At 24.0% G+C, this 19,461-nt stretch overlaps 1 protein-coding gene across 2 annotated transcripts; it reads left to right on the top strand.

The window, feature by feature from the left end:
- Positions 1–4,445: 4,445 nt before the first annotated feature.
- On the top strand, positions 4,446–12,015 carry LOC112604159 (dystrobrevin beta-like). Of its 2 annotated transcripts, XM_025353060.1 has the most exons (17): positions 4,446–4,743; positions 5,013–5,149; positions 6,346–6,559; positions 7,437–7,525; positions 7,599–7,750; positions 7,843–7,951; positions 8,016–8,182; positions 8,569–8,696; positions 8,754–8,846; positions 9,093–9,192; positions 9,860–9,975; positions 10,055–10,232; positions 10,534–10,726; positions 10,798–10,941; positions 11,029–11,162; positions 11,243–11,290; positions 11,897–11,968. In XM_025353060.1, the coding sequence occupies exons 2-17, from the start codon at positions 5,014–5,016 to the stop codon at positions 11,966–11,968; spliced, it is 2,073 nt and encodes a 690-aa protein (XP_025208845.1). In that variant the 5' UTR covers positions 4,446–4,743; position 5,013. The 2 variants fall into 2 exon arrangements, with proteins under 2 accessions (XP_025208845.1, XP_025208844.1); XM_025353059.1 differs by lacking the exon at positions 4,446–4,743 and having other exon boundaries at positions 5,014–5,149; positions 11,897–12,015.
- The last annotated feature ends 7,446 nt before the right edge of the window (positions 12,016–19,461 follow it).

The following is a 19,461-nucleotide window of genomic DNA, read 5'->3' as shown; positions in this document are numbered from 1 at the left end:
AATAATTAATAATTACCTATACAATTTTCTAATTCACATAATGTATATTATGTACATAATAATATGTATTATAGACTATAGTTAATAATTATTTGTATGACACTTTTACCCTAGTCCTAGTGGCCTAATCTATTGTGACATATTTATTGGTGGGTATGGTATTATCTCTCACCTGTAGGCTGTAGACTAGACTTTTCATAATTAAATATCTCGAGCATTATTATAAACATTGCGTAAATTATTTTAGTATATTTAAAAAAAATTAGAAATATTACATATTAACGAGGTTTTTTTTTCATATTATCTGTGTGACTATTGGCTGTATCTGTAAATTTATTTAGTTAATAATAATGGGTATAAGTCAGGGCTGGGCAAGATACCTCAAAAAAAGTATCTAAATACAAGATACATTTATAACTAGTATCTAAATACAAGATACAAGATACTATAATATTTTTAAAGATACTAGATACAAGATACATGTATCTGAGATACGTATAAGATACAAGATACTTAATATATTTATTTATTTTTATTAATTTCTTAATTTACCTTGGATACAATTTTATCATACATAATTTATATTATATTATAGCTTATAAATGTATAATGATACATGTATTTGATGTGGAATTTATTGCTCCTGAAATAATTCTGTTTTCTTTTTTTTTCTCTTTACATGTTACACACATAGCTTTTACATTAGAATTCACATTTATTATTTCATCAGAATTTAAAATCGTATAAAATTTGCCATCAAAACATTTTGGAAAATTAACAATTACATTATTTTGGTTATCCATGTTTTTAATAATTGATATTTAGATATTAAATTAATATTTACAAATATTAAAACAATGCACAAAATATAATTTTTCGTCACTTTATCAGAGCTAACTACACAAATACCGCATAGATGCATAATACTCACGAGACAGACAGCTGACAGATAATGAACCGACAGTCGTCAGTCGGCGACCGGTGATCAACGAAGTCTTATCGCTGATATAATATTATCGCCACACACCAAAGTTACTTTAATCTAATCTTAAAACATATTATTACTTATTGGGCAATTGGGAAAACTGTTATATAAATGAAATATGAAACATATTTCTTGAATGAGTTGAATGTATCTAGTATCTTAATCATAAAAAGATACTAGATACAAGTAAATAAAGTATTTAAATACCCGATACAAGATACATCCAAATTATGTATCTCGATACAAGATACAATTGTATCTAAGATACGTATCTTAAATACTAGTATCTAAGATACTGCCCTGCCCTGGTATAAGCCCAATATGTACAGTTGCAGTAAAAATAATGATAATTTAGTTAAAATTTAACTTGAAGGAAATTATGGAGAGGCCTATGGGTTTGGAATTAAAAAAATTGTTAATCAGAATATAAAGCTGGTAAACAAATAATTTATTGAGTAGACCTGAACCAAATCTGGACCGTTTTATATACATAGGCGTGCGCACGGGGGCTGCAGAGGCAGCATATGCTATCCCTGGACTTTCTTTGGGACTACTGCGACTGGTAAATTTCGTGTAATGGGCCTCGGTAAAATTATATTTTCACAAATGATCATTGTAGATAAGAAAATGATAAAAAAAAATTTTTTTTTATTTTGTAAAGTATAGATAAATATTTTATAATTTACTAGTATAAAACTAATAGACCTGTCTACTATAAAAAATAGCCATGATTTTAAATTGTAAATATTATTTATTATCATTTATGGTCAAGAAATCTAAAAAAACTGGATTTTTAACGTCATCGTCTAGTGCACATACACCAATACGCCATGACACTTGTGAAAAAGTACACCTTTAGTGGTTTAGTACCTTACTGTACATTTTTTTAAATAACCTATACAATTTTAATTTTGATACCCAATAGTCAATACTCAATAGTAAAAAAAAAAATAAAATTATGGGCCGGTTTTAATAGTGAATTTGAAAAATGGGCCGAATTAATCTCATGCTGTCCCTGAAACCGGAGGTTGTACACGACTATGGACTATGGTTGTATACAACACGGACGAAGACAATAACAGCTTAGATCAATATACTAGAGTAATTGGATTGGTATCAACATCGTTAAGTGGATAGGGAGTAGTAAAAAACGATTAAATGTTTTGACACTGCCACTCACCTTATTTATAAATGGTATAAATAATATAAATAAAGTATTATGTACTTACTACTTATGTATATCAATGATAAATTTATAATCATAGTGTATAATAAACAAAAATAAAAAAAAATGATTAAAACTTTTATGTTTAAGAAAGAATAAAGAGTAACGCTTTCTTAACTATAATAATTATTACATAATACATGCTATAGGTATTTATAATACTTCGTGGAAGCAATGCGCAAGCGGTCCTCACGGCGTCGTCGATTTTAAACTGTGAAAAAAAAAAAAAAGGGTACCTATTTATAATACATGTATAGAATATAAATTGCGCTTTACCGGTACATACTTATTCTTTAAAGCGACTCATAACATTTTTAACAGTAACTTTACTTTATAACATGCTATCGATACCAATTACAATAAACTTAGGTATTACTTAACTGAAATACGCTAAAATTCACGATTGAAGATATAGTAATATAATATATAGTATATAGGCACACTATGGTTACTCATCATGCATCGATCACGCTACCACAATCACTATAAAACGACTTTTCCGACAATCATCATTATGAAACTAATAATCAGGGGCGTATTTAAGAAGTACTATGCTCCCTAATACACCTATTTTATTATTGAGAGTATTAGCCTCTTGGGCAACTGGCAGCTCGCGAACCTTTTTTATCTGATAACTCTTTTTTTGCTTTCTATATTCTGGCCTGCTTGATATTTTTCTTTTAATAGTATATTTGGTAAAATTTTAGACAGAGTATGCTCCCCCCCTAAAAAAAATTCTGGATACGCCACTGCTAACAATTAACTGTATTTAACATTGTAATGGTACAGAAAAGACAAATACAAGACACTAGACAGTACTAGTTTTACAAGCTTAAAGTTTAAAAATATTGGATAACTTACAATTTTAGATAATACTAGGATACTCTGATGATTTTTGGATTACGTTACTTATATCTGAACATTCGTTTTTCTGTTAACTATTTTAATTTGATAAAAATGTTGTAACATACCTTTGAGTCCTTATACGTCATAAGGACTTTAAAAATTTGTTTCTAAATTTGTATTTTTATAACTAATTCTCAAATATGCCGTTTCATGCAAAATAAATAAACGATAAAAAATTAAATAAAACAAAAAAGAAATTTTCAAAACTAGAGATCATATAGGTTAATTATTACCTATTTATGTTAATTATTTTTGTTCTGACATATTTTATATTTGTATTTAATTAAAAATAATCCAATCATGAATCAATAAATCACATTTATAAAAACTTTCGTTTTTTATATTTGTGAATACCTACATGACTACATATTATTGTCTATTGTTCATTAGACGTGCATACTTTTTTTTATTAAATTTTAATGATTTTATGATTTAAAATCTATCATCTATATTCTATATCATATTTTATTTACAACTTTATTTACTATCATGATTTACTGATAAAGACGTTATAGTTGTACTAATAGTACATTTTTTCTCGAGGGGAAGGGGTAAAGCTTAAGTCAAAATATCAGTATTCTGTATTGGTAAATCAAAACCAACATTAACATTTGTGTTACGTTTATTTTGTTAATTTGTCATTTTACTATCAATTATTTTTTTTAATTTACTTCAAAAAAAATTTGTAAAAATCACAATCAACTTCTTTAATTTAAAGGCTGTGATTATTAAATTATACTAAATTTCATAGTTTCTCTGCATTTTCTATAATTTAATGTGAAACTTTGAATTTAGGTACTACATTCGGCATGTCACATATTATATTTTAGTAATGATTTAAGTCTAAAATATTATTTTGGTAAATAATTTTAATTATTATAAAAATATTTTCTAATAGAAATAAATTGTTGCTGAAAAATCAATATCATTAAGCTAGCATAAGATTTGGTAACAAACAGAAAAAATAATTTTTTTTACAAAAATTGTATATAAACAGCCGATACTATTTTAAATTTTATCCGCATGGAGCACTGCTACAATAAAAATATAAGAAATTAATTTCATTTTCGATCTTTTTTTTTAAAACAGCTAAGCTTAAGCAACCTTACGTCCAAAGCACGGTCCATGGTCTTAGATTATTATGTATATATATCTTAGTTCGTGGCACGATTTAAGATAATATATAATTTAATAATTTATTATCTTTAATCGTGGCCAATGGTGCTGCTGCAATATCATCTATACTCTATAGACTATAATATACAGCCGTATTCATGATTACAAAACTAACTTATCAATACCAACATTATAGCAATGTATTTATTTGTCGTATCGCATTTTAGTCATTAATCACATGCTACCTAGTTGTAGTGTCTACTGTGTTACAACTGTTGTTTGTTTTGATTATGGTCTGATAAAATCGTGGGCGGATAATGATATGTTGTGTGTCTTTAATTTAAGTTTTATTATTTTTACTGTTTAGAATTTTAGAATTTAAAGTCTTATAGATAGTCTAGTTTAATAGTCTTTTTAGCTCGAGAGGATTATCAAATTTATTATTTAATATTATGATCACTTTCTGTTCCTGAATTAATCATATTATATTTATTAATTCGTTTAAAACCACGTAAGTCGTAGTTTGATAAATAACTTGATTTTGAGGGAGTATCTCTTTAAAATAAAAATACGATTAATTTCATTTCATTTATCATACCTTAAAGAAAATTTACTTTAAACTAAGTCCAAATTAATTTTAATTTTTATGAATATATATAATAAATAATATAGTTGTTATTTTATTGGGCATATTTTTTCTAATTTTAAAATAATAATGTATTAAAATATTTTTTAAATTTCATATTTCATATAAAATTTATTATGATTTATTAATTGCAGCATGACTGCTGATAGAAGAACTACAGACTATCGTTTACAACTTTTACAAGAAATGCGATGTCAGAATTATGATATGATACGTTTTGCATCTTATAGAACGGCATGTAAACTTAGATATGTGCAAAAAAAAGTTTATTGTGAGTATTATTTAAATTTATTAACAATGAACATAATTATTATTGGACTAATCAACTTGACATAAAAATATTTTTATTTTATAAACATTCATGTTTGTTTTATTTAGTTCTATTTATATATTTATGGATCTCTAACAATTTAGGTTATATTGATGGTTAAGATTAAATATAACAATTTTGTAACTTATCAATTTATAATAAATGTAGATTGATAATTTAAACAACAAATATAATACTTAATAATATTTTACAAAAACTTTTTATCATTATAAATCACTAAAGAATAGAGATTAGTATTTTACTGTTGCAGATGGCAAACAGGTTGACTACGATCAACTAATCAATCACAATATGGCTTTTAATCAATAGAACTCTGCATGTCTCTTCTTAATTTTTTTTTTAGAAAAGAATAAAAACAAATTTATACGGGAAATTTCTTTATAAAGTTTTTGTTTTTACCTAACCCATGAATATAAAAATGTATTATTATTATACAATTTAATCTATTTCCTTTCAGCACTAGCATTTATTTAATTGTACAACAAAACTATTGGAATATATTTAATTAAATTAAATAATTAATTGGTAGTTAAAATCATCAATCAAAAAAAAAAATGTTCAGACCTATTGTGAATGCTTTTATGTTACCGAGCATAATTTTTCTGATTATTTGAAAATTTCAATTAACAGCCTTTTAATAATTCTAAATTAAATTATTTATGACCATAAGCTATCCAATGTCATTCAACAATTGTTAGAGCAGGGGATACTTTACATTGCTACTTATGTGATAAATATTAAAAATAATAAATAAAAAAGTTTATTGTCCATTGCTATTTTTAAAAATAGCAAGAAGTATTAACTAATATAAATATTTAAATTATAATTAAATTGTAATATATATAATGAATTAATAGAAAAGTTATTTATTTAAATAGCTATTTATTATAGGTACATTGAGACTTCTCACATTTTGTTTGAAATGATTATGAATTATGATTATAAATAATGATGGTTATTAAATTTTTCATTATACTGTCAAAATGTTTGATGAAATATTATAAGTATAGTTTAAAGCATTGAATATATGTATTAAGTTTTAAATTTTATCATTATTATTTTTTCATCTTTATTCATTATTTTATGTCAAACATTTATCATTTATTAAAATTAATATTCATGCAAATATTTTTTAGTACACATGATTGATATATGGAATGTAATCGAAGCATTTCGTGAAAATGGATTAAATACACTAGAGTCTCACGTCGAAGTAAATGTTTCCAAATTTGAGACGCTTTTAACTAGTCTGTATCTTAATTTGAATAAACGATTACCAACTCAACAACGTGTACATGATGATTTATTAACTACAATTCTTCTGAATTGGATTATGTCAGTTTATTCTGCGTAAGTTAATCTTTTTATTTAAAAAAGTTAAATAGTTAAGAGAATATTGGTCCAGTATGTGTTGACTCTGTATTACTAATGCATAACTCAGTAAATTTTATGTCAAGAAAAATCCATAAAATAAAAAAAGTAATTTTAAAATGCTCATATATTGTTTTAAAATTTTTTTAAAAAATTCTAATATAAGATCCCCAAAATAATATTCATTCCTTTAAATTTTATAACAGGCCAATTTAGTTATATTAATAACATTAGATAATAGTTTTCTTATGTACAATTTGATACTTTGTGTATTAATGCAAAATACTTTATTTTTTTTTTAAATTATTACAATTTATGACTATATTGCTTAATTTGAATACTATAATATATAATATTATGTATTTGTATTATATTGTACATAAATAAAAATATTTTCTAGCCAAGGAAAAGTTTCTAAATAAAAAAATCTTTAAATGGTATGCCTAGGAAGATTAGAACTAATAATTGGTTTTGAACTTCATGTGTACACCAAATAAGTTCTTAATTACACTCTTTCAAATAGATGGTTCAATATAAAAATATTTGTTTTTTTAAACTATCTTTTAGCATTTATTTATTATTGTTTCAAGTAATTATTTCACTTAAATGTTAACATTATTTTTTTAAATCACAGTTTTAAATCTATTCATAACATGAATTTTATTTTATTTTTATTCAATATTTGATTTTGATTTATCAGAATACCATGTAAAGGAAATAAGTACTGAAACTATAATTTTAAATATCCTTTGTTTATCTTAAATACACAAAAATTGATTAAATTATTGAAGTCAATATTTAATATTGTTGATTATAAATAAATATTATTTTAAATGTTTTTTTTTTTTTTTTACAGTAATGATACTATGGGAAGAATAAGAGTATTATCTATAAAAGTAGCTTTGGTTACAATGTGTTCAGGGAAACTCATGGATAAACTTAGATGTAAATTAGTTAATACAAAATATTTTATTTATAGATATAATTTTGGTTTTTAATTACATTTTATTATTTATAGATATATTTTCGCAAATATGTGACCAAAATGGACATATGGTAGCTTGGAAATTTCGAGAATATTTACAAGAAGTATTAGTACTTCCTTCAGCTGTATATGAATCACCTTCTTTTCATTATAGTGATCAGATATCAGCTGAAATATTTTCTGGGGTAAAATACATTTTAGCGATAATAATAATAGATATTTTTATCTAAGAGATTTATTTTTTTTTAATATACCTCGATATTTTTACAATTTATAGAATGGTAAAGTAACTGTAAATGATTTTATGGATTCAATGATGTCAGATCCTGGACCGGCTTGTCTTGTATGGTTACCATTATTGCATCGATTAGCTAGTGTTGAAAATGGTTGGTATATATCAAATTAATATAAGAGTTTATTAAAAAAAAATTGCTTACAATTATTTTTTAGTTACTCATCCTATTTCTTGTGATGCTTGTCGACGTGATAATTTTACTGGATTTCGATATCGTTGTCAAAAATGTCATAATTTTCAAATGTGTCAAGAATGCTTTTGGAGAGGACGAGTTGCATCTAGTCATACAATTGAACATGATGTTAAAGAGTATACTAGTTATGTATGTTTATTATTCTATTTACATTTTATATTCTGAGTAAAATCATGTTTTTATAAAAGTGTACTTTTTTTAATAAAGGTTTTAAAAAAATAATTTTGATTATTAAATATAATAACTGTTTCAATCAATTTAAAATCGATTATACTTTAAAAAAAAATTTTTTTTCTATACTCTCACTTTCTCAGGAGTTTTATAACATATGTTAGGAAGTATATATACTTATTTTTAGATTATCATGATTTTATTGGGATAAATTGAGCTTTACTAAGAAAGTAAAAACTGTATTTTGAATGTAATAATTTATGATTGCTATCAAATTCAAAATACTCTTTCAATACTAATAGTTTCTAGATTATTTACTAATGAAATTTTATTTTACACTATAGAAATCTCCAAGTAAACAAATTGGACATTCTCTTCGAAAATCATTTCGTTGTGTACCAGAAAAAGAAAAGGCTAATATACCTCGCTTTCCTGAGGAACCAGAAAAGACTATTAATTTATCTCATATAATGTAAGATTTATGATATTTAAACTAATCTGTTGATTAATTTTTTACATTTTATCACAGACCTCCATCACCTTTACCATGCCATAATGGTTTTTCTGAATTATCTATTAGTAGTCAATTTAATACATTGGATAGTAAAACAAGTTCAAGAAGGCAAGTTAATTATTTAGTTTATTTAACTATTCTCTATTTTAAATTTAAGAACTGTACTCGAAGTTAGCCAATTTTTTTGAGGCAGTTAGTAACACATTGATTGGGTTTGTTACCCCACCGCGTCAACCATCTCTACGTCTGCTATGTAGTACTGCTACACCTCTATAGATAAGTGTGGGCTATTGAGTATGGTTCTTAACTTAAATTAATAATATATTTTTATGTAATTTTCAAAAAACATTTTAGCCCTGATAAGCGCACAATGAGTTTAGATTATACTTCAATGGATGATGAACATAAATTAATTGCACGTTATGCTGCACGACTAGCTGCTGAAGCTAAAGTAGTAAGTTGAATAAAATTATGTTCTATGAATTATAATAATAACAGATATTTTAACGATTTATGTAATATAATAACTAAAACTTAAATTTGTATACACATTTGTTTTGTTATTAATCATATTTATGTAATAACTATAAGTTTAGCTTTAAAATTATCAGTGCATTTTTAGTAATTTTTTTGATTATTAAGGATTCTTAAAAAAATTAAGTTTTGAAGAAAACGTAAATAACATTTAATTTTTTATAATGCATAATAAATAAATGATTATAAATTATTATTGAATGTATTTCACATAATTTGATTAAAAATAACAAATAATAATATAAGTTTAACAATATTTTTTTTAAAACCTTTTTAAAATTAAAATTATATAATAAATGTTTAAAGTAGTTTTAATAAATTTTGCTAATGACTATTTGAAAGTAATTTAATTTATGATTTCTTCATTATCCAACTGTCTAGATAAATTGTTCGATACAAATTGTAGCTAGTTCAGTGAACTGTTGTTGGATCCTTTTACAGTAAATAATTTAAAACAAGCATAGTTGTTATCTATTATTAAAAAATCTTCAGTAAGAGAACATGATAAAGTGCATAATATTTTAAAATTTTTAGTCTAAATTTAAATTTGAGCAACTAAACTTTTATTATATTATTATATTTATTAGGGCAGAGCTCCATCAGAAGGTTCTTTAAGTTTGGATACTTCTAGAGCTCAAAGAGAACTTATTATTCAACTTGAATCTAAAAATAGAGAAATTATGAAAGAAATTTCAAGACTTAGGTATTATATGACTCATTACTGTGTTAAGTTTATATTTTAATTATGCTTTAAATCTTATGTTTTAAATTATTTTATATAGAAAACAACAAGAAATGGAAGGTTTTTGTTCTGGATTATCTGAAGATAATCCAGCACTTATGAGTGAGCTTCGGGCATTGAGAAATAGAAAACATGAATTAGAATCACATTTAACATCTTTACAGGATTCTAGAAGACAATTAATGGACCAATTGGAAGGATTAATGAAACTTCTGAAAGTAAATAATTTGAGTGATGTATCTATATGTCATTATACATACATACTACTTTTTGTATGTTAATAAATTTAAAAATAATATTACTATTTTATATTTTGGAAAATAATTTTTTTGATACTTACTATCAAGTAAAAATTTGTTACTCAGATATTACTAATGACTTTAAGCTATTATAATTCAATCATATTTTATAGTTATTTTAATTATATCATATTATTAATGTTTTAATTTTTATAGTTAAAGTATTAATTAGTACATTTTTAATGTTCTTTTTTCAACAAAAATTCAATATTTTTTTTAGAATCATCAAGGGTCTCCACGTTCAACTCCAAATTCATCACCACGCTCAACTAAATCTCCTCCTTCCTCTAAATCAGCTCCTCCTACACCCGGTGGAACGCTGACTTCAGCTTCATCACTGTCTATCATGTCTATATCTGACTCATTAATGGCTGGAGATGTAAGATCAGCATTTACTGGCAACTCTTTAGCATGTAAGAAAATTAAACAATCTTTCTTAAAAAAAAGTACCTAGTAAATTAATTAATTTTTAATTTTTGTAAAGGTACGCCTGTTAGTACATCTAGTTCAAATTCTGGTACAAGTGGTTCTGTGACAAATGTCAATCGAAGTTTAAGAAACGATTTATTAGTGGCTGCAGATTCAGTAACAAATGCTATGTCATCATTAGTGAAGGAGTTAAACTCGGGTAAATACATTTTTAAATTAAAAACTATACTTTACTCTTACTCATTTAGTGAAATTTAAATTGCAATAACTTAAAATGAATTTGTAGATAGCCCAGTGAATGAAAATATATCCAACTCTGCAATTCTCAAACCATTAGGCTATAATAAAAAAGAAGATGAAAATATAAAAATTAATAAAGATTTTAGGAGTGATAGTTTATCTAGAAGTCAATATAATAAGGTAAGATATTTCAAATTAATTTAAAATATATCCAATAAATAACTTAAATAATTACATTACGTATATATTACTGTTTATAGGCGAAGATGCAAAATAATCAAACAGATAGTTGTACATCTCCTGCTAATGTAATTATATGAATTATTACTATAAGCAGGGCTCAGTTTCTTATGAAAATGTATATTTATTCTTTAATGCTTACTTAAAAAAATTCTGATTATATATTTAAACATGTTGCTATTTTATAATATTTATTCTATTGTTAAGACACTTACTCATATAGCTTATTATTGATCATATAAGTACTCATATTTTATGTACTTTACTGATCTTTACATATATTCTGTGCACTGAATAATTCTTTTATTGAACAACACTCAATGTTTCAAAATCTATCAGCAATAAAACATTTATAAATTTATTTATTAGCAAAATAAAATATTTTGGAGTGATTTTAATAATTAAAAGCTTAATTTAGATATTTAGTTTATGGGTTTCAAGTATCTAATGTTTAGGTGAACTGAGTGGAGTGGTAAAGTGATATCTTGAAAGATGATGGTTTACTACTCTGCTCATCAAAATTTAAATACTTATAAGTTATAATTCATAAACTACTTGTCCAAATTTTGAATTTTGAACATTGAAATACTCCAAAAAAATAAACATTTTATCATAAGATTTAATTTTAAAATCTAATCACATAATTTAACTAAATTTTTTTTAAATTTATTTAGATGAGACGTACTACTAATTCTGGTTCAAAAACTAATTCTCCAGAAACTGATTCAATGACAAGATGGCGATAACTTTTAAATTATTCGTAATTTTATTCTTAGTATAACTTACAGTTTTTGATTTATTTTTTCATAAACATTTAAACTGAGTATTATATATGTGTATAATATAATATTAATGTAGTTTTATAATAAGTCATTACTGTTTTTTTTTTTTGTTATGTATTTGCTTTTTAATATCTATTGTTGATTAGATTTATACTATTCTATAGTTGGACTAGCTATATTTGCGACTTATTTATTAATCATTATTATTGATTGTTACCTATTGGATAGTATTATAAAATATGATTGAAAAGTATTAGTTTGGACAGTACATAATATTAGTCTTCCAATCTTTAAAATAACTGTAGAGAAAAAAAAGTATTATAATATGTTACTTAAATAAGATTTAAAAAAATTAATTATTATTAAAACTTTACTAATAAAGTGAATCAAACTTAAACAATGATATCTCAATATTTTTGATATATTGAATATATACATTTTTCCTTCGAACACTATATTACTAAATTGGTTTTTAATATCTCATTTTGTTTATAAATATAATATTCATTTAAGAGGTTATTTTGTATGTTTTTGTTTTTTAAATAAAATATTTACTTCAACTGACGCATAATGTAAAACCTTATTGAAAAATGTAAATTTGTTTTCAAAATTATTTTCGGATTATACTTTATAGAGAACAATTAAATTATGAATGATTGGTTTTCTACTAAAAACAATGTAGAATATTAGTAAATTTTGTCAATTTTTATAAAAATTTAATCTTATTAAGCAAGCATACATGCATGTGTTAGATATGTATTATTTTAAATTACCTAAATTAGTTTTAAAGAAGTATTTAATTATGGTATCTGTATTATTATTAATAAATTATAACATATATATTAAACCTATCTTTAATTATTTAAAAATTAAAAATAGATTTTTTATGATATGTAAATTTTTTTATAATTACTATTTGACTTAAAATAAATATTATTAAATTATAACAATACAAAAGTGTTATTATTTTGTTTATATTATTTTACAATATTTTGTAAATTTAAAAAACTGAAAAACTTTCTTTGCGGTATACTCGTAGAAGGTTTCAATTATATCCCATCACCGAATAGTACAGTAAATTATAATAGATGTGTTAAATCTTAATTCAATAATATTGTTTTGTATCTACCAAAAATAATTCTGTTGTGGATTGCTCTACTATTCTCTATTCTTTAAGACAATTGTAATATAATTTATTTATATTATTTATCTTTTACAATTATTGTGTAGTAATAGAATTATTTATTTTTATATAACTAATGTCATATACCATACCCTGCAAATTAAAATTAGAAATAGAAGAAATTCTTAAAAAAAAATGTTATGAATAGGAAAACTGATTCTTTTTCCGGAAACCTAAAAAATTACTCTTAGTCAAATTTAAGAAATTGTTTTGAACAGGCTTTTTTATGTTAATAATTATTTTATTATTGTTACTACTTTTAAATATGAATTGATAAAGACTCAACAGGATGGTGTAAAAAGATTTGTGATATAAATTATAAATAGTTTAAAATTGGTATACATTTTTAGCGAATCGGTGTTGTGTACACTGTACACTACAATGAACATACAGATACAATGTGTGTTGTAGGTACTAGGTAAATATCGATAACCTATTGTAATAGGTACACATTTTGCCTAAGCTATACGCCGTGCATCACTAAATTCTTGCGTGGCCTGGTGGCCTCCAAGTAGATAGTAGTATGTATATTTGTAAAATAATATATTATTTTAAATATTTATATTTTATATATACAATGTTTTTATCGATGTATATAGCGTACATAGTAGGTATTAAAAATTTTACAATTATAAAATGATAAACTTCGACATAAATTTGGTTGATATTAAGATTCAAGACTCGGTGTTAAATTAATTAGAACAATATGAACTAAAGAGTCGTAATAGAATAAATATACAAACTGTGTTTTTGAAAAAAAATACTCTTTTCTGGATGTTTACAGAAGTTGATTAATAATAAAACAATTCCGCATCTGTTGCAACTACAATCTGTATACTCCAGTATAAGCCATAATAGGAATTATTCATGTATTTTAAATTTTTTATGTTTTCAAATATTTAATATGTATAATTCTTAAATATTTAAATATTTAAATTGTGTAAATAATAAATATTAAATTAAGCTATCCATTATCAATTATCACTTATTACTATATCAATACTATGTAAAAATACCTATCAAAAGTTTAAAAATAAAACAATTTATCAAAGTATAATATATACCTTGTAAATTAGTAATAAAAACACGATAATTGATATTATGAAAGTATTAAGACTTACAAACAAAAAAATTCAACCTAAATGATGGATATTTCAATAATTTTTAATTATTAACATTCACAATAAATTTCTTTTATTCTCATTTTTGTTGAATGTGCAGGCGCGACGTGAATTTGCATGGTCCTTATCGGCGGTACCTTTTTAGTCGTACGATTGCGCGAGCTATATTATTTTTATTTCTAAGTATTGTTGCCAAATATATAAGTTCATGCCGTTCATGGTAAATTCGTACGATAATATAGTAGATTATTTACTACTTATTATTACTGATACCAGACAAACTTACCATCATTAACAATATTAACATCATTAAGAAGCAATAAGTTATATTTTAAATCATATATAGGTACTTTTATAATGAACCAGAATTATTGTCTTTATTTTAAATTCCCATACATGTACAAATATATTATATAACTATGATATAAGCAGTATAAGCGTTCATGATGTGACTATACTAATGAGTATTTATTTTTAATTGTTTTATTTTTTTTTTAAACATAATTCTTTATTCAGCAATCTATTATAAAAAAAATAAATGAACAATGAGCTTAATTGATAATATATATTAATAATCAATAAAAGTCTTAAAAAAAAATAATCATTGTCAACTATAATATTTTGCTATTTATTTTTAAAACTACAAACGGGACTGATAGTTTTTATAGCACATATAACGCACAATTTAATAGTGTTCATCCACCGATATTTGTTGCTAAAACTACCCTTATGTAAACTCAGGCAAAAACATTTACCAAATTATCAACTATTTCCAAAGGAATAATCAAACCAAAATAGAAGGAAGGATTACAGAAAATTAAATTTATCTGTAAGCAACACAAAGATTATGTAAAAAATAAAACACCAGAAAATATACTTAGGTATTTGACCATAATTAGAAATAGATATTGGAGCTTTAAAATGAATGTATTTGTATCTGTATTTAAATATTAAAAAAATTATGAAAAAACTTTAATTTTGTTTAATAAAAAATTTGGCAACGTCGCAACAAATTTCATGCGCATCATACGACTTTATTATTTTAAATCATGTCCTTTGTTATTCTGAGCACTGTGCGCAATCGTATACCTAAAAAGGTAAAACGCGCGCAATTATACTCCGCCAAAAGGTATGATAGGTAAGATATTTATTTTTGAGAAAAAAAAATTAACAATTTAATACAAGATTTCTCATAATTTGTTTATATTGCAATTTAAAAATATCAAAATTATAATTGTATAATTTTTTTTATTACACGTGTTGTACAATATATGTTGACAAAACTGGATATTTAACGAAAATTAACGATTATAACTATCTATTTTGTTGTAAGTTTATTCCATTAATATTAATCAAAAACACCGTTTCGTCTATTATTATTTACCATCAATATTAAAAATTTTATGTAGATTAATTAGTTGTTTATGCCACAAACCTATTAACGCCGGTTGGTTATATCGACTTAAAAGTTAATACAGCTAGTAAAAGTACATGAATTAATATTAAGGTATAACTACTCACAAATAAATGCAATTCGTTTTTGGAATGAAATATGAATTACTTGTTACTTATTAGTTAGGTATTGTTTAAAATAATGAAATTATAACATAGTACAATATATGGTTTGTAAATTTTGTCATATTAAAATATTTATCATCTATGGCAATTTTTAATCATCGCTATTCGTTGAAAACTATTAACAGTTATAATAATTTCAATGTAGAACAAAAATAGACGTACAATTCATTAATCCATACTTTACTATAAGCATATTCCGTTCCATTCATCTTATTTTCATAAAATATCTCAATATCTTCAATTCTAGACGGCGGATGAAGAAATCTGTATCTTCGGTAGCGATATATTTGTACATTAAATATGACGAAACTAAGTTTCACCAAGAGTTCTTTGTTTACGTAAGTTTGATTTCCTTTTCTTTTGAAGCTATATAATTTACTTTTTAGACTTAAAATAAACGTACATTCATTGCGGTGGACAATCTGCTACCCGGCGGATTACGTAGATGTATATTTTATTTCCGAATACGCAATGAATAAAATACATGAACTCGAATATACGTAATTGAAATTTTATCAAGTCCATTTTACAGAATAATATTTTTTTATTGTTTCACATTTTTAATCAGAAATTTTCCTCATTATAAATATGCAAAAGGCGTGTGATGTAAAAACGATTTACTCATATTATTTGACTATGTAATAAAGTATTATAGGCATTTATAAATCATTTGATATCAACTTTCAAATTTCATGTTTTAATTTAATTTTAAATTTAATATCTTTAAAATTATTTACATACAATTTTGAGTTTAAGTACAATAATTTTTATTAATGCATATATAATATTCTCCTGCTTTGGGTTTGACTTTATTGTGTAACTTTTGAACGACTTAACCGTTTTCAATAAAAGTTATATCAATAGATTTCTCGAGACTCTGAGAGTGAGGAGTGTTCATAGTTTCTTATTCCAACCCAAATAGGTTTACTATTGAATAGCTCACGGAAATTAAATATATATTTTCATTATTATTTAAATGGTTGCCGTTGTAAGTTACTATTACTATACTATAATAATTAAAAGAAATATAATACATAAATTATTTTGAAAAAATAAAAATAAAAATTTTAAAACCAGATATTTATGAAAATAATTTCAATGATTGTTTTTATAATTTGCAATCACGACTTAATTTTTTGAATTTTGGATATATTTGTATGTAAACATTTAAAGATTAATACCTATCTTAACCATATTATAATATTTACATCGGCTTTAAGCTTTTATTGAATTTTTCTCCGATTTTGCGTGTTAACGTCAAAAGTATGTGAAGATACTTAATATTAAAAATTGGAAATCATAAAATTATTCATTTTAATTTTTAATTGCAGTAGTTATTTTTTTTATATATTATTAAAATTTAAGCTGAACAGAAAACATTAAAGAGATAAATTAATTTTAAATTTGATAGACTCTAGTAATACTGCTATTAGTATACATATATTATATATTTTTTAATAATGCTTGAATATTATTTTTATTGCATTAATTTATAGTACTTGACAATGTTCGTATTTTAATATAATTATTATAATTTTACATATAATATTTAATTGAAACCGAAAGTTTCCAGGTCTTCACTTTCATAATCAATTCAAAGTATGTCGTTAAGGATTACAAAAACAGTCAATCATATTTATATGCTTTTTTTTAATTGATTGATTTTTTAATTATTGTTATTTTAAGAATATTAGCTAGGTTGATTTAGGATGTACCTAAGCAGAAACTACTAACCACTCATAATATTGTATAAACATAAGATTGTTATACATCAAATCATAAATGTTTTTAATAAATATTGAATAATATGTTTTATTATTAAATATTATTTATCATTCTCATGGATTAAGTTAAATGATTTGTAATCATTTAAATTTTAATGAAATATTTTAGATTTTGCTATTTTTTTAGGTTTGTAGAGTAAATTTTTTGGTTTAATATATTGGGCGAGTCACAGCTATAATAGAAAAATAGATCATATAATATCACAAAGAATTTTATAAAAAAAAAAATCTTTTATCGTATTGTAATATTTATAATACACGGCAAACGACAATTGTCGCTATATTCATCGGAGACAATTAATAATTCTAATTATCTTAACGAACAGTCATTATACAGCACCGTTCAAGTTATTTTCATAAAATATCTCAATCATTACGAAGAGTGATGAAGAAAGTTAGCTGTTTCTTCGACGACGGTGCATTTCTGGATTGTAGATACGGCATAACTAGGTTTCACGAAAGAGTTGATGCTTACGTAAGTTTTTTTCTTGTTATTTTGTAGAATTAAATTACTTTTTATAGTTAAAATTAAATATATTTATTAATTATATGAACAATTTACACGTAGATGCATAGATATTTTATTCCCTGGAGTTCAATAAAAAAATAGCACACAGTGCTTGCTTATTTTTCTCATAATATTAGGTTAGACAAAATATGTGTGAGGTAAAAACATGAATTCGTATCATTCATGATTATATTAAACTATAATAGAGAATAATGGGCATCTATTATTTATTAATATGCACTGTGTCCTAATTTAACGGTTATTGACTGTATTTAACTCGTTTATGCCTAGGCTTGGATAATACCATTTTCCGATCATAAATAATATTAAATAAATAATAATGTGCAATATTATCCGTGATGTTATAATATTATATTTTCTACATTGTACTTTTGATAATTTGTCTATTATTAATATCAACATATTGAACCGTTTTTAAAAAATAAGTTATATTTAGGTGACTAGGGTAACTGGGTTTAGATGTTCCAGTAATCGACACTACCAAACCTACCAATAGTTCACCACTAACTTCGAATTTTTAGGCTTAGTTAGAGGTTTACTTTTAGTATGTAAAAATTGAATATATTTCAATCGCATATAATATACAAGTTGACTAATCGATCATTGACATTAATATTAAAATATTATTAAAATATCGTTATACCTGGCCGCTGCCATATTGTGCATATATATTTATTAATTATTATAATGAATGGATTTTGACTAAATCGTACTAAAGATAAAACAATTTTCAAATTGTAGTGTATGTATTGTATAATCATTTTTGGGAATTTGCTTATTAACTATTATTTATTTTATTAATAGAGTAGGCTTTCACGACATTACTTAATGAGGAAGAAGCTTATGTAACGAAGGGTAGTGGATTGCATTAGAAATTATTAATGAACTGTTATTACCACAATATAAATACACCTCCCATAAGCAGGTTTCAAACATATAACTATTCATAACAAACTTTGATACGCATAACGACGACGATACGAATAACAAAAACTAATAGTTTCAATAGCAATATTAATCAGATAAATAATAAAAATAATAATCCCCGACATTTCAACGAGCAAAATAATTATTTTACAGCTAGGTTTAACGCTTTAGCTGACTCATCTTGTACTCAGCTTCTTCCTCCAATAAATAATAAGTGGGCAACGATTAATTATTGTTTTAAATGGATTATTCTGGCAATGCATGTAACCGGGTCGAATAAACATTGCGTGGGTAAAATTGTAAAAATCATTACCGACATGAATGTAAATATAATT

Source organism: Melanaphis sacchari, unplaced genomic scaffold, assembly GCF_002803265.2.
Source record: "Melanaphis sacchari strain LSU unplaced genomic scaffold, SCAv2.0 Contig11_pilon_pilon, whole genome shotgun sequence".
In the NCBI taxonomy this organism is placed as follows: domain Eukaryota; kingdom Metazoa; phylum Arthropoda; class Insecta; order Hemiptera; family Aphididae; genus Melanaphis; species Melanaphis sacchari.
Note: the sequence above shows the minus strand (reverse complement) of the source record. Positions and strands in the feature narration are given on the sequence as shown.